We start from the raw sequence: 14,704 nt of genomic DNA on the forward strand, positions 1-14,704 counted from the left end.
TGAGGAGCAGTTACTCTCACAGACTCTCTTTCCCTTTGGAGTGATCCAGACATGCCCTATGGCGGCTCCAGGACTGCGTGCTGCAGCCACCCGCCCCCCCCCCCCACCCCGCTTCCCAACAGTGACGTCAAAGTTGTTTTAGAGCTGGAGTAATCCCTTCTTCCCACTCCCACTGTTTATTAGGGAAGTAAAGTCAGTGCATTTTAGCACCCCCTCCCACAGCCTGGCCGTTACAAGGGAATCTGAGGGTGGCCTGTGCACCACCGCCCCCACCCCCTGCCCGCACTGTGTTTGGGGGGTCGAGGCGGGGAGCGGTGGACACGAAGGCAGCTAAAATAGAGTCCCTACAAAGCTGAAGACAAAGATCCAGGAGACACAGGAAATAGCGACGGGCCCACGTTGGCATACGGACACACGGTTCTAAGGGCCTAGTGACTCAGAGCAAGGACTGTGGAGGCTGCAGGAGTGGGGAAAATCTCTAGACCCTCTGCCTCGGGGCTCCACTGATCTATTTGTCTTCGCCTCCCAGCTCCTCACTCAACCTTAGTTCTCCCGGGGCGATCTTCCGGACTGAACTTGGAAATGAGGAGAGGACCTGGGGAGGGGGTAACCCCGCCGGGTGGCTATATCTTATACTAGTCACTCACAGCTCTTGGGGTTACACTTTACGGGAGGGGTCCGACGGGTCGGGTGACCTTGGACAAGTCCTACGTGCCCCTCCGGCCTCAGTTTCCTCTGGGGTATCCTGAATAGGTGGGGGGTGGCCTGGCTTTCCACAGCCCGGGGAATCCGGGGCGCGGGGGTGGGGGGCGGGCTGGTGGCCGGCTCCCGCGCTAACCTCTGCCCGAGCGGCGCTCGCCAGAAGCGCAGCGCCCGGTGCCCCCGGCCCGGGACGGACTGGCGCACGCGGCGGGGCCGGGGCGGCCGAGGCGGAAGACGCGGGACCCCGTCGGCCCCTCCCGCGGGCGGGGCGGCCCCGCGCCGGCTCCTCCCCCGGCGCCGCGGGCCGCCCGGGATCAGTTGCCGCGCGCGGTTCCGCAGGTGGCAGCGATGGCCCGGTCCTGAGCGCCCCCTGCCATGGCCGGCGCCCCCAGCCCGCTCTGCCTGGCCCTGCTGCTGCTCGGGGCGGTGGGCAGGGCCGGCCCCCGCCCCCAGGTGAGACCCGCGTTCCCCGGGGGAAGGCGGGGAGGCAGGGGGCCCTGCGCGCTTCGGGAGCCGGTCCTGGCGGGGGCGGCCGGGACTTGAGCGAAACTCCGCGACCGCAGGCGGTGGGAACCGAAGCCCCGGGGGTGGAGCAGGGACTGGAGAGTTGGGCGCCCCGGGGGGTGGGGAGGGGGCTCGGACGGCGGCCCGAGGTGGGCGCTTGGACGGCGGCTGACGGTACCAACCCCGCGGATCTCGCTTCCTCGCCGCCCCCGCCCTCCGCCAGGCCCCCAGCTGCCCCGCGGCCGCCCTGCGCTGACTTCTGCGCCGCATCTCCCCAGACCACTTTCCCAACTCCTTCTCCTCGGAGACCCTTGCCCGCCTCCGGGGTACGCCCCGACTCGTCCCCTCCCCTGACCTCACCTCTCCCACCACGCCTCTGACCCCTCCCCGCGGTGCCTGCCCCCAGCCCACCCTGCTCGCTCCTCAAAGACCCTGCGAGAAGGCTCGGGGAAGATGGAGAGGGTCAGGGTGTGGACACCCAGTTCCATCACCCCCTCAGCATCACCCCCGGCACAGCTTTTGACTCATAGCCCCAGGGGCCCTGCGGAGGCAGCTAGTTGTCCTTCTTCCTGACCTCCCAGATGGAACTTGAGTGCCCTCCTCCCACCCCAGCCCCTGCGGCAAACACATAGGAGGCTCCCTGCTCCTGTGGACGCGGCCGTGTCCCCCTCACACACTTGTCTGACCCCCCATTCTGACTTCTCTGGGTGACAACATATACCGGGATGCACACTGGGACACACAGAGACACCTTGGCCCCCTGGATGCTACTGGCGAGCGGACCACAGATGGACCTCCACAGTCCTTCTCTGCAGCCCTCACTGTCCTTCTTGCCTTTCCTGCCTCTGGGCTCCTGGGCGGGGGGGTGTAGTCGGCCTCTTTGTGGAGTGGGGAGATGTCCAAAGATGCTGTGAGGTTGCTAGAGCAGAGAGGAGGTGCAGGCTTGGGTGGCCTGACTGGTGTCAAGGGAGCCATCTCTTGTTCCTACCCCCAGACCTAAAGAACTGAGAGCTTTGGGGAGTGGACCTGTACAGGCCTTGGAATTTGTCCCAGCACAGGAGGGGGCAGGATGAGGGGGCATGGCCTTGGTGAAGGCTGACTCCACCCTGGCTGAGAATCCAGATATGGACAGATTGCCCCCTAGCTAAGTGCCAGCCCATTTTTCAGCACCCCCCTTCCAATTCCTTTCTGGACTCATTCCCTTCCTCTCCCTGTCCTCCAGCCCAGCTACTGACCCTAGCCACAGGAGACACCCCTACTGCCCCAGAACCTTCCCCAAAGTCCCTCAGCCAGGCCTTGACTTCTCTGGTGTACTTGGGATCTTTCAGGAGCCAAGACTGCAGATGCATTAGCATTACTACGTGGCTCTCACCTTTACCGCGTTGGGCTGTGCTGGGTGGAGGTCGGAGGCCCTGCTGCCTGCCCCTGTCCTGTTCCAGGCCAAGTTTGCAGACCTGGTTTGGATTCAGGGAGGAGGAGAGGTTCTGGAGGCTGCCTGGCTTCTTCCCAAAGTTCTTTTTCCCAGAAGAATTGGGCTCCTTGGACCTGTTCTTACTTCTGATCCCCTGACTCCTCAACCCTGGGCTTGGGAGGGCAGAGATGGGCAGGATGAGCCAGGCTCTGAGCAGAGAGGGTGGAGCTTTCTGGGGATTCTGTTACTGGGGGGCACTGAGCATCTCTGGCCACCACAGAGAGCTTAGCAAAAGGGCTTTGACGTTAGACTGCAGTCATTGTGGTACAACCCCATGCCCATGTAGATGACTCTAAAAATGGGTGAATTTTGCATTCTATTTTCTTTTCATGAGGTCAGCAATGCCAGAGTTACTCCCTCTATGTCACTGATGGGGGAGAAAGCTCAGAAAAGGGAAGTTCCTTTGTAAGATGACCCAGTCATTCGGGAAGGGGTCATTCAGAGAGGAGAATGGGGTGTGGGGCTGGGCTGGTACCTAATACCTGACTTCCCAGGTGGGGCTGAAGGAAGAATACAGAGTGAGCTGTCTACTCTCTGGTCTGGCCAGCAGCCGGGGTTGGGAGGGGGGCAGGTGGTAGTGGCCAAATTGACCTCTAAAGAAAGGGACCCAGGCCACTGCTTCATTGCTCCTGGAAAGGACCAGACCCCTTTCCCCTATTCCTTACCTCCCCACCATCCCTGTGAGGAACCTGGTCTATGAGGAGACAGGCAAGACTTGGACACCCAAAATTAGAACCAGAGAAAACTAGGTTCAAATATCAGGTCTGCTATTAGCTGGTGATCTTGGGTAGCACCCTTCACCATCCCAAACCTCAGTTTCTTCACCTGTAAACGGGGATCACAAGCTCTACCACATAAAGTCATGGAGAGGATTGAGACGCTGGAACCCTGAAATGGCAACTTGAGGCACATGGGGGAACTGACCCCTTTGTCCTCCAGAATCTGGAAGCCTTCTTCAGGGCAGAACAGGGCTTGGAGAGGGGCTGTTGGAGGCCTGCGCCTCTGTACTCTAGTGAAGGGCGGAGGGAGTCCAGGGTGCACAGCGGTCAGCGTGGACTTTGTTCTGAGCTGGGCTCCCTCCCGGACCCGGATCCCGGGTGGGGGCCCCGGGACAGGAGCAACCAAGAAACCACATCCTGCCCTCCAGTCCCTTTCTTTGAGGAAAAACAGGCCCTTCCTTAGCTGCAGCCTGGCCCTAGGCAGATTCCTGTGTGTGTGTGTGTGTGTGTGTGTGTGTGTGTGTGTGTGTGTGATAGACACAGAGATACAGAGGTAGAGATAGGTAGAGGAACACAGAGAGAGAGAGTCCAGGAGGAGAAGGGTGTGGGTTGTATGAGCCCCTGGCCCCTGTTTCTCTGTGTATTTGTGTGTGATCCTGCGTGTGGCAGTCTGCTGGTGTGGGAGCCACTGGTGTGTGAAACGTCTCAGCGTGTAATTGTGTGTCTGGCAGTGTATATGTGTTTGCAACCCCATGTATGATACTGTGTCTATGGGGAGGTTTGTGTGTGTGTGAATGGGTTCTGCCAGTCTGTGCCAGCGTGTGGGTGAGAGATAGCATGCTTGTGACAAAAATGTGTGTGAATGGGTTCTTCCAGTCTGTGCCAGCGTGTGGGTGAGAGATAGCATGCTTGTGACAGAATGTGTGGCTGTTTCCCTGTATGCATGTATGTGACAGTGTGAATTGAGCATATGTCAGTCGAGGAGTGTGTGTGTGTGTGTGTGTGTGTGTGTGTGTGCGCGCGCATGGTGGTAGGGGTGATGTCTCAGCATGTGAGTGTGTACCTGAGTGTGTGTGTGTGTGTGTGTGAGAGAGAGAGAGAGAGAGAGAGAGAGTGAGACTGTCATGTCTTGGTATGTAAGCATGTGCTCAACGATGAGTTTGATAATGTGGATGACAGGACACCCATGTGAAGGTTCCTGTGCATATGACAATGTGTGTCAGTTTTCTTTGCCTTGCCCTTCTGCTCACATGTCTGGAGCCCTTAAGAAAAAACTAATGGGGGGTCAAAGAGCCAGGGGTCTGGCAGCCTCACCCTTCCAGGGCACTGGGGCCAGGGTGATGTTGTGGGCTCTGGGAGGAGGGCAGAGAGGGAGGGGTCTGGGGGGTCTGGGGAGGAGCTGCTGGGGAAGATAAGGGCTGCATCAGCTAGGAGGCCCCAGAGTTTGTCTTTGGAGTTCTCTTTCTCCTTTGGAATCCTCTCCTATTTTTCCCACCTCGGTGGCCCAGGGAGGCCAAGGTCTCTTTCCCCCTTCCTTCAATCAAAAAGGCTTCCAGAAAAGGAACAGATGTATTCACACTAAGAAAACTGTAGGAGGAATTTTTCAGTTAGGAGCTAGTCTTTGGAGAGGGAGTACCTTCCCAGGGTGTTGGAAAGCCTGTCACCTTGGGAGCATCCATGCCAGCTATGTCCTTTCCTGTCTGCTCTTCCTTCGAAGACTGCCCATTTGTACAGGGCTTGATGATTCATAAAGGTGTTCATCTACTTTATGTTGCTGGATCTGTACAGTAACTCTTTTTTTCTAAGTTTATTTATTTATTTTGAGAGAGAGAGAGAGTGTGTGTGAGTGGGAGAGAGGGGCAGATGGGGAGAGAGAGAATCCCAAGCAGGCTCCATGCTCAGCGCAGAGCCCAACATGGGGCTTGATCTCAGGAACCATGAGATCAGGACCTGGGCTGAAATCAAGAGTCGGATGCTTAACCGACTGAGCCACTCAGGCGTCCCAGTACAGTAACTTTTTGAGAAGAATAATATGCCTGTTGTACAGATGAGGAAACTGAGGCCCCAAAGGATTAAAGTGCATCTTATCAATCCCAGATTAACAGATTGAACTGGGATTTGAACCCAGGACTTGCACTTTCCTGCACACCACTCCCTCTTGGCGTCCTCTTTCTCACCTCCTGCTTCCTCCCCAAACTCCTGCATCTGAGAGATGCCCCTCCTTATTATAACTCCCACCTGCGCATTGTCTCCGTTTTATCTCTCCATCCCCTTCAGAGAGATCTCATAAAACCTGGTAAGTCCTGATTCTAAAACTTCCATCCTGCCCTCACTCTGGCACCTTAGCCCGCCACTGCTGCCCTCTTGTGGGCCTGGTCTGCTGCCCTGTGAGGCAGGAGCATCTACAACTGGGTCCTTCCCAGTACCCAGCACCCACAGCCCCACCTCATCAGGCTTGGAGCAGGGACTCATGCCAGGGGAGGATGAACCGGGGCTAGGGGCTGGTGGACAGGGCCTGCCCCTCCTCACAGTTCCCCTCACAGTTCCCTGCCCAGGGGCATGGAATCCCGAGCATCCCCACTTGGGTTTGCCACTGGACGATGCAGAATGATGGGGCCTTGGCATGAAAATATGTCCGTTTCCTCCTGGGACTTTGTTGATCCTGGAAGTGAGGGAGAGGTAGCGCCCAGACTCCCCAGGAAGCCAGGCTGACCCATCCACTATGCCCTCCCCCTTCTCCTGTAAACAGCAGAAATCGTGAGAAGGACTGCATGGACTGCCCATTTTCCATGTGCCAGGGGCCATTCTAAGCATAAACTCACTTAATCCCCACAACAATCCTGGGCAGGGTGTAGGTAGGGACTATTATTATTCCCATTTTGCACATGTACGGGCTGAGGCTAGAAGTTAAGATTCTTGGGCAAGGTAACAAACTTAATTTATGGGGGAGCCAGGGTCAGGCCTGGATCTAAGCCCAAAGCCAGGGTTATTCACCCTCCACTGTGTTACTGTGTTCACCAGAGCACCTGGGCCCTGCTTACTGGACGTCATCAGCCTTGTCCCAGACCAGAGCCTCATGTCTGTCCGAGTCCTGGCCACTGCTCTCTCCCTCACCCAGAAATTCCTTTCTCTGCTGGCAGGAGCATCAACATCCCCACCTCTGCATCTTTGTACCTGCTGGGCCCTCCTGCTGAAACACCCACCCTCCACCCTTGCTAGCCCAACCTGTCCCCCAAAGCTGAGTCTACACTGAGCCTGGGCCAAACCACCCTCTGAACACTCTCACCCCTGCCTTCTCTGTTCTGTGCTGCCCAGCCCTTGACACCACCCCCCAAATAGCATGGGAACTCTCTCAGGTCAGGGCCCTGTCTTTCCTCTTTGTGTTTCCCACGTTTCTCATCCCCACCACCTCCCAGAGTCTGGCATAATGTGGCTTCCATAAACACTTGGTCGGGGAGAGACCAGAGGTCCCAGTAGTTCATGCTGTTTATGTAGGGGGTTGGAGGGCAGGGCTGTACAGTAAGCAGTATGTTGGAGACCCTGAGCTGGTTCAGGAAGAAGTCAGGAAGCTCTCTATCTTAGGGGAGACACAGCCCTGTCCTCAGGGATCCCAAGTCTGAGGGGGGCAGACAGCCCTGCCTCAGGGAGCAACAGTCTGAGGGGAGACATAGCCCTGCCCTCAGGGAGCCCCAGTGTAAGGGAGGAGACACAGCCTTGCCTCAGGGAGCCCCAGTCTGAGGGGGCAGACAATCCTGCCTCCGGGAGTCCTTGTCTAAGATAGTTTTATATCTGAAGCTCTCCTCAGAGCAGGTGACAGGGCTGCTTCTGTTTTGAACCTCCCTGGAGTGTTGGTGGCCAAGCTGGCCTTCATGGTGCTGTCCTTAGCCTTTAACCCCACTACAATCCCCACTCCAAGACTTTTAGTTTCCATGGGCTTCCCTGTTCTCCCTCCCTGCCCCAGACACACCTTCTGCCCTAGTTCCCAGCTGTGACCTTGCTTTCTGCCTGCTTTCCTTCTAGAAAGAGTGATCAAGGAGAATTTCTCCCCAGCCTCTCTGCCCTTTTACTACCAGCTGCTGCATTAGGGGGTGGGGGTGGGGGGTAGAAGGAAAAGGGGTGGGCTGGGGATTGGGGTTGATCCACCAGGACTGGCTCTAGTGAAAAATTCTGCTGACCTGTCTTTTGTAGCCAAAATCAAGTCACTGCCTTAACTGCTGTTGTGTTTTATTCCTTGTTCTTTTATTTGTTTTTCAAACAAATACACTTGACCTTTGCCCTCAGAAGAACTCCTTCAGGTGGTGCCACCTGTGGCCTGGGCACCCTTACTTGGAGAATGTGCTGGGGCTCAAGCAAGCTTGGGTCCCTTCCTGGCGCTTCCCTTATGGGCAGGGATGAGCACAGGACAACCTGTGTCTTTGTGGGAGGTGTCCTATAAACCAGGACTCAGCTTAAACCAGGGCAGGATTACCCAAAACCACATCCAGCATGTGCTTAGGGCAGCACCAAGTCCAGGGTGCAAGCTGCCCAAAAGAAGCTATTTTATTTTTATTTTTATTTTTATTTTTATTTTTATTTTTTTAACGTTTATTTATTTTTGAGACAGAGAGACAGAGCATGAACGGGGGAGGGTCAGAGAGAGGGAAACACAGAATCTGAAACAGACTCCAGGCTCTGAGCTGTCAGCACAGAGCCCGACGCGGGGCTCGAACTCACAGACCGCAAGATCATGACCTGAGCCGAGGTCAGCCGCTTAACCGACTGAGCCACCCAGGCGCCCCAAAAGAAGCTATTTTAATTTTAGCACCCGAGTGTATTTTTGTGATTTCAAAAAAGTGAACTTTTGTTTTAAATTATGTATAGGCTCTACATTTTATGCAAGGGGCTCCCTGGTCATCTTGGCCTCTGCAGACTCTAAATGAGGAGTATTTGTCATTTGGAGCCTGTTGAGGAAAAAATACAAATAAAAAAGAATCACAATCCCAAGATATATCTACAGGAAGTGCACGAAAATGTTCAGAAGGGACATTTCTCACATGGGTGGGTCCGTTTGGGTCTCTGTGCTAAAAAATCTGTTTGGTTACCTTATCTAAAAATGGAGGTTCATATCCCCTTACTCACAGATAGGGGGACCCCTCCCATTGTAAGCCAAATCTCCCTGTTCTGGAACTTTTCTGATCCCATGTCCTCAGGACTACTTCAGGTGATAGAAGCTGGGCTGAATATTTGATCTCTAACGTTATGCTAGAAAAAGGGACGATGGGTGGTGTGTTGGCCCCCCCGGATGACATGATGGCCTATTTCAATGCTCTGTAGCATTGAATCCCACCACACCACATGCCTCCCAATACACCATCACAGTCACTGATCTGGGGGAGCCAGAGTCCTAGCCTTAGCTCTGCTCCTTGGGGTGCTGTGTGACTTCGACTGAGTCTCTCTCCCACTCTGGGCCGGCATGTGCCCTTCTAGAATGGTTGAAAGTGCAAGAACCTTGCAGGCAGGCTGACTGGGCACTGGGAAAGGAGTCCCTGGCAGTCACAAAGCCGTGGTCCCTCAGGAACTCTGCCTCTTAGGTGAGGTCAGAATGCGGCCCACTCCCCCTTCACCCACTCAGCCCCCAAATCATCATTTCAGTAGACATGTGCTGGTCAGTTAATACACATCAAGCTACGCATCTGTCTACTTGGGGATAAAAATGTGAAAAGATCCACCAGAGTGCCTCTGTGGTAGTGACTTTCTCCCCCTTTCAGAGATAGCCAATGCCTGGTGGAGTTTCAGGCTCTACAGTTCTCTGGAGATGGAAAAAAAAAAAGGGGGTGTGGGGGCCGGGGGGAAAAGAGAGGTTGGCTGGACCCAAGGAGCCTCCATTTCTCCCCTCCCCCCCACAGGGTGCCACTGTGTCCCTCTCAGAGACAGTGCAGAAATGGCGAGAATACCGACACCAGTGCCAACGCTTCCTGACTGAGGCTCCACCCCCAGCCACAGGTGAGTCCAGGTGGGACCCTCACCCAACCAATCCCCTGGAGACTTTGAAGGCGCTCCCTACCCCCAAGCTATGGTTGGGCATCATCTGCCTCTCTAGGATGCCACACCTGCCTGATACCTGGGGGTGCCATCTTAATCCCCTTTTCTCCCTCCAGCTTGAGCCTCTTGGAAGCAGGGACCTGGCCTTTCCATTCTGTGTCCTCCTTAGCACTTCTGGCCTGTGCTGGGGCTGGAGGCCCAACCAACATATTTATAGGAATAAATGTTTCAGAGGAGTTTATGGGGTGGTCTAAAGAGCAGAAGATTGGTGCTGGCTGGACCCTGCAATCACAGCACAGCGGCCATAGAGGGTTATTCAAGCCCCATGAGCTACCGTTCCCCCCTCATCTATGATGTATACTTTAAGAATAGGCCTATAGGCACTCTTCTTAGATGTTTGCGTTGCAATTTATTTTCACACTGAGGTGGTCTTCCATTTTGATCTCAGCAAGTGTATAATCAGTCTTTCCCTTATTTGAATACTGCCTTCATAGGGAGTCTGAATAAATCATGGGTCCACTGAAAGTTCCAAAAAAAGAAAAAAAAAAAAAAAAAGAATGGCCCATAGGGATTTATTGAGCACTTAATTACCATGCTCAAGTATCTATATAACACAGTATTTGTCTCCAAAAGGCCCTGTGGGCTCAGGATTAGTCCCATTTTACAGGTGAGAAAATAGACATTAAGTAACTTGCTCGAAGTTCCACTGCTGATAAGTGGCTGAGTCCCCTGGCCTGGTACCTGCTGGGTGGGGACAGTGCTTGGCATACAGCGAGTGCTCAGCAGAGGTTAGCCGAGCGCAGGGATTCTGCCCTGCCAGCCTCCACGGTGGCAGTGGAGGGGATGTGCCACTGGCAGGCCGGGTGGGGACTCAGAGACTGTTCCTCCTGCACCCAGGCCTGTTTTGCAATCGGACCTTCGATGAGTATGCCTGCTGGCCAGACGGGCTGCCGGACTCCTTCGTGAATGTCAGCTGCCCCTGGTACCTGCCCTGGGCCAGCAGTGGTAAGTCCTCTCTCCTTTTCCCTGTGTCCAGGAGGCTGGGGGGCAGGGGGGTGGAGTTGGAGCAGGGTGCACACTGCTGCCTTTCTGCCGAGGCACAGCCATCCCCACCCCAGAAGATCTTTAGGCCTCCTAATGGGTGGGCTCCCGGTCTTTCCTCTGGGGGTTACAGTAGGGGGTGTCAGGTGTAACCTAGGCTAGGGCCTATGCTGGCCATGTGATAGGGGGAGGGTAGAGTGTGGGGTTTCAGCCCCTGACTTAAGAGAGAAATGTAAGCCCCCTCCATCCAGTAGTCAGGAAAGGAGCTGGGTAGGAACAGACTTAGGGTTGGGGGTTACCCAGAGGCATCACTACTCTGGGTATGTGTATGTGTGTATGTATGTACGTATGATGTGTGTTTGTAGGTGCCCCATACCTGGTAGTGGTACCTGGCTACCTCCTGATTCTTCAGAGGCTCACTGGTCAGATGAACATAGATGGGATTAGTCATCAGGGTGCTGCTGGGGTTGTCCCTCCCCAGTGGGCTTCCCTCCCTAGATCACTCCTGCCTGCAGGGGACCCTGCACCAGGAAAGGTGTGTCTGGGTGGGTGCGAGAGTCATTGGAGTGCAGGGACCTACAGAGCCTGCGGAGGGCACTCTGCTCAGAGGGCTACCTAATGCGCCCCCATCACTACCTGTCTATCCCAAGCACCAGGGAGGCTAACAGGAGACTAGCACCCTGGCCTCAAGGAGCTCATAGTCTCAGTAAGGGGAGAAAAGACTCTCATAATAACGATAGCTAGTATGTACTGACGACCTACATGCCAAGTCTTGCCTTAAAAGCAGAGTATTCATTTACTCTTTACAATTACCCTGTGGTTATGCTTGTTGCACAGCTGAGGAAACTGAGGCCCCAGAAAGTTTCAGCCACTTGCTCCAGATGATGTGGTAAATGGTAGAGCCAGGATTTGAAGCCAGCCTTGTGCTCTTAACCACTGTGCCTCGAAGAGGCCTTCAAGCAGAAACCAACCCAAAAGCAAACGTCCTCATACTATGGGAAGCCAGCAGTCTTCCTGGAGGAGGCAGCCCCTTACTGGAACATTAGGGCCCCTGGGAAGGCCTGGCGTGGATATCACCTCAGAACCAAGGACTGAGGTCAGATGAAGCCCAAGCAGGAGTGCTAGGAGGCTGTTTCCTTCTCTGCTCTCTCAGGACCCCCACCTCACCCTGAGGTGTGCAGGGAGAACGTGCACCTGGTAAGATGCAGGGTGGATCTGTCCCCCCCCCCCCCGCCCCCGCAGCACTTCTGTGGCCTGTTGTAAGCACTTTACATACCTACGCTCATTTCATCCTCACAGCAGTACCCCATGAGCAAGTACTCTGATTATGCTCTCATTTTATAGAGGAGGAACCTGAGGCACAGAGATGCTACGTGCCTTTTCCAAGCCCACAAGCTAGTGGGTAGCAGACCCAGGAATCAGGTCTGGAGTCTGGCTGAGAGTGCGTTTCACTGCTGCACCAGGCTGAGTGAGCCTACATGCACGTGTGTGCGCATGTGTGCGTGTCGCTGTGGCTCCGGGCATGACGACAGGTGGGTGGCCTTGGGCCTCTGCTGGCTGGGCACACTCCATCCAAGAGAGGGCGGTGAGCGGCCTGGCCTCTCCCTACAAATGAAAAAGTCGAGTCCTATAATCTAATGGTTCTGTTTGCCGATGTTGTGAGTGGCTGTATGAGCTTCCGCAGATTCCCAGACCGCTTTGTGCCTCAGCTCACTCGCCCATCTGGGAGATGGGATAAATCCGGTGATAAGGGTCGCTGGGAGGATTGCAGGTTCTTGAAGAATGGTTGCTGTTAATTTTCTCCACCCACCCTACTTACCTCCCCCACCTCCCCCAATACACAGACTTTCCCTGCCTCCGAGAGGTTTGGGACTGGCTGCTTGGCCAGCCTGGACTGGGCCTCTAGACCCCAGGGAGCCGGGCCCAGGACAGGGTCCATCACTCAACACTAAGCTGCCCCCAGCTCTGCCTGCCACTCGCAGCTCCATCCATCACCTTTAATTTTATTTGAGCAGGAAATAGGTCCTGGTGGTGCCCGTTTATGAGCGAACACAGTTTTATTGCTTTCTCCACGAAGATATTGGCCACTGCATAGGCCCCCTGCCAGTCTCCACCCCCTCCCTGACTCACCAGGCTAATTCACTCCCTTTTCTGACACTCAGGATCACTGACTCTCCCCTCCCTGAGTTAGGAACCTGTAGGGAGACCCACCGTGGGCTCCCACAGCATTATTGTGGTCTCTGGCTTGTCCTGGTGGTCCCCTTGGCAGAGGCTGGCACCAGGGACTTCCCTAACACTCACCCAGGGATTGTGAAAGCAGAAGGGGGCAGTACTGGAGCATCCTTGGGCTGATCAAGGGGAACAGCCTGTGGAGAAACTTCACAGTGTGAGTTAGTGGGGCGGTGGGCAGCAAGAAGGACAGGGGTGTCGCAGGCAGGGTCCTGGAGGAAAACACACTCAGCTGGGGATTTGAGAAGAATTTAACAGAGGGGTCACTTACAGGGGGCGGGGCAGGGTTAAGGGGCCAGTAAGGTGTATAAAGCTCCAAGGACTTTTAAGAGGCGGAAGGTTTAGCATTCCTAGATCTGAGTGGAGGGGGAATGGGGAGGCCACCCAGCAGGGCTGTGGCTACACAGGGGGCCCTCCTACCTTTTACTTGTGCCTCCCATTGGCCAAACTCATAGAGGGCAGGGAGCCCAAGTGATGCTGTCCCCGGGGGGTGCAGAGGAGGGCAAAGGAATGTTCGACTAGAGAAAGGATTAAAACAATTACCAGACACTCGGGTCAGGCCTATGTCAGGAGATAGGGGTACTAATGAGACCTCAGGAGTGTGTGTGGGTGTGCTGCGGAGAAGAGGTGACACCTCTCCATGGGGCTGAAGAGGTCAGCTCTGGGGAGGAGGGCTGACTCCTCACCACAGGGCTGAAGAGGTCAGCTCATCGGCTCAGGAAGTGGTGCTGAGGGAGGTCAGAGCCACCTCTTTTGCCTGGGGTGTGGCATCAGGAAGGCTTCCAGAGAGAGGTGACATCAGAGCCAGGCCTGAAACAAAAGGGAGTTGGAGAAGGGGGGAGAAGGGGAGAGGACGACCCTCCAGGAAGGGAGGACATCCAGGCATCACCTTGTAGATGGGGCCAGGCCTCAGGCCTCAGAACCACACGATGTCCTAGGGACAGGATGCCCTCAGACATCCTCGAATTCTGAGCCCTCTAATTCAGAATTTGGGACTCCAGAGGGCAGAAGCAGATGAGTCAAGGAAGGAACATGTTCGAACAAGTTGCCTGGTGTCAGTAAGACTTTGTAAACCAGAAGGCTTGAGTGGCTTCTGAGAGCCTGTTGCCGCCTGAGGGCCATCCAACAGCCTCATTTACCCACAAACAGCTGATCTGCTTGTTACAAATCATTCTGGTCTCATTAGCTGCACCCCCTCCTGATCTGTACCTGTTTGTTAGTTTAGTTCTCATTACATGAGAGTCATAAAATGCTTTTAAAATGGCCTATAACTCACAATTCTCGGAAACTCTGACAGGTGCCTCCCTTGAGTAATGTGGAGCCCAGGAGCTTTCATGGCAGGCCAGCGTTGCCACAGAGAGACCGAGGCCAGAGCTTGGCCCTGGAGTTGTGGCCGAGGTGGTGTCCTGAGTTCCAGCCCCATCCTCAGTGGGGGAGTGCCTTTTTTGAGAAATTGGGGTGAAGGCATCAGCAGGGCTTTCAATGTGACCATGTCATGAAGGCCTACTATGCACCAGGCACTTCTCGTGCTTTATCTCCTAATCCTCACACCACAGACCTGAGAAGCCATTATGGCTCCCATTTCACAGATGAGAAAACTGAGACCTGGGGAGGTCTGCCCCAGGCTGCATAGCTGGTTGAGGGCAGAACCAGGATTTGATCTTGGGTCTGTGTAGTTCTCCTGGGTCATGATTGGTGCACTACCCCTGCTGCCTCCCACCCCAAGCTGATGCCTTCAGTTCCAGCCTTGCCTTTGACCCTCACTCCACCACGATGGGATGGGGCTGTGACTACCGTCTCTGAATCGTAGCTTCCCCGTCTGTCAGATGGGGCCCAGTAGTCCTTGCTGGCCGCTGTTGTTGCTAAGGGTGCAAGAACTAATGGATTCATGAGCAGCTCTCCGCAGCCCTGAGAGCCTGCATCCACGTGGAAGGGCGGCTGTTAGCTTGATTACAGACGCCGCTGCGGTTTCCGGGAGGGGAAGTGTTTAATTGGGGGTTTTATTTCCAGCACCAGG

The 14,704-nt window shown here is 55.1% G+C and overlaps 1 protein-coding gene and 1 long non-coding RNA gene across 2 annotated transcripts in view; one reads left to right on the forward strand and one right to left on the reverse strand.

The window, feature by feature from the left end:
* Positions 1-973: 973 nt before the first annotated feature.
* The window catches only part of GLP1R (glucagon like peptide 1 receptor), a 38,854-nt gene continuing 25,123 nt past the window's right edge, over positions 974-14,704 (forward strand). Inside the window, exons 1-3 of the mRNA XM_045498072.1 lie at positions 974-1,155; positions 9,282-9,378; positions 10,315-10,422. Coding sequence (XP_045354028.1) covers positions 1,078-1,155; positions 9,282-9,378; positions 10,315-10,422 — 283 coding nt within the window. The 5' untranslated portion in view covers positions 974-1,077. The remainder of the gene's footprint in view (positions 1,156-9,281; positions 9,379-10,314; positions 10,423-14,704) is intronic.
* On the reverse strand, positions 11,779-14,121 carry LOC123608323. The gene is made up of 2 exons (XR_006717191.1): positions 13,964-14,121; positions 11,779-12,063 (listed from the first exon to the last, which is right to left on the reverse strand). It is a non-coding gene; the product is annotated as an uncharacterized LOC123608323 (long non-coding RNA).

The sequence above is a fragment of the Leopardus geoffroyi genome, chromosome B2 (assembly GCF_018350155.1).
Source record: "Leopardus geoffroyi isolate Oge1 chromosome B2, O.geoffroyi_Oge1_pat1.0, whole genome shotgun sequence".
NCBI lineage: Eukaryota > Metazoa > Chordata > Mammalia > Carnivora > Felidae > Leopardus > Leopardus geoffroyi.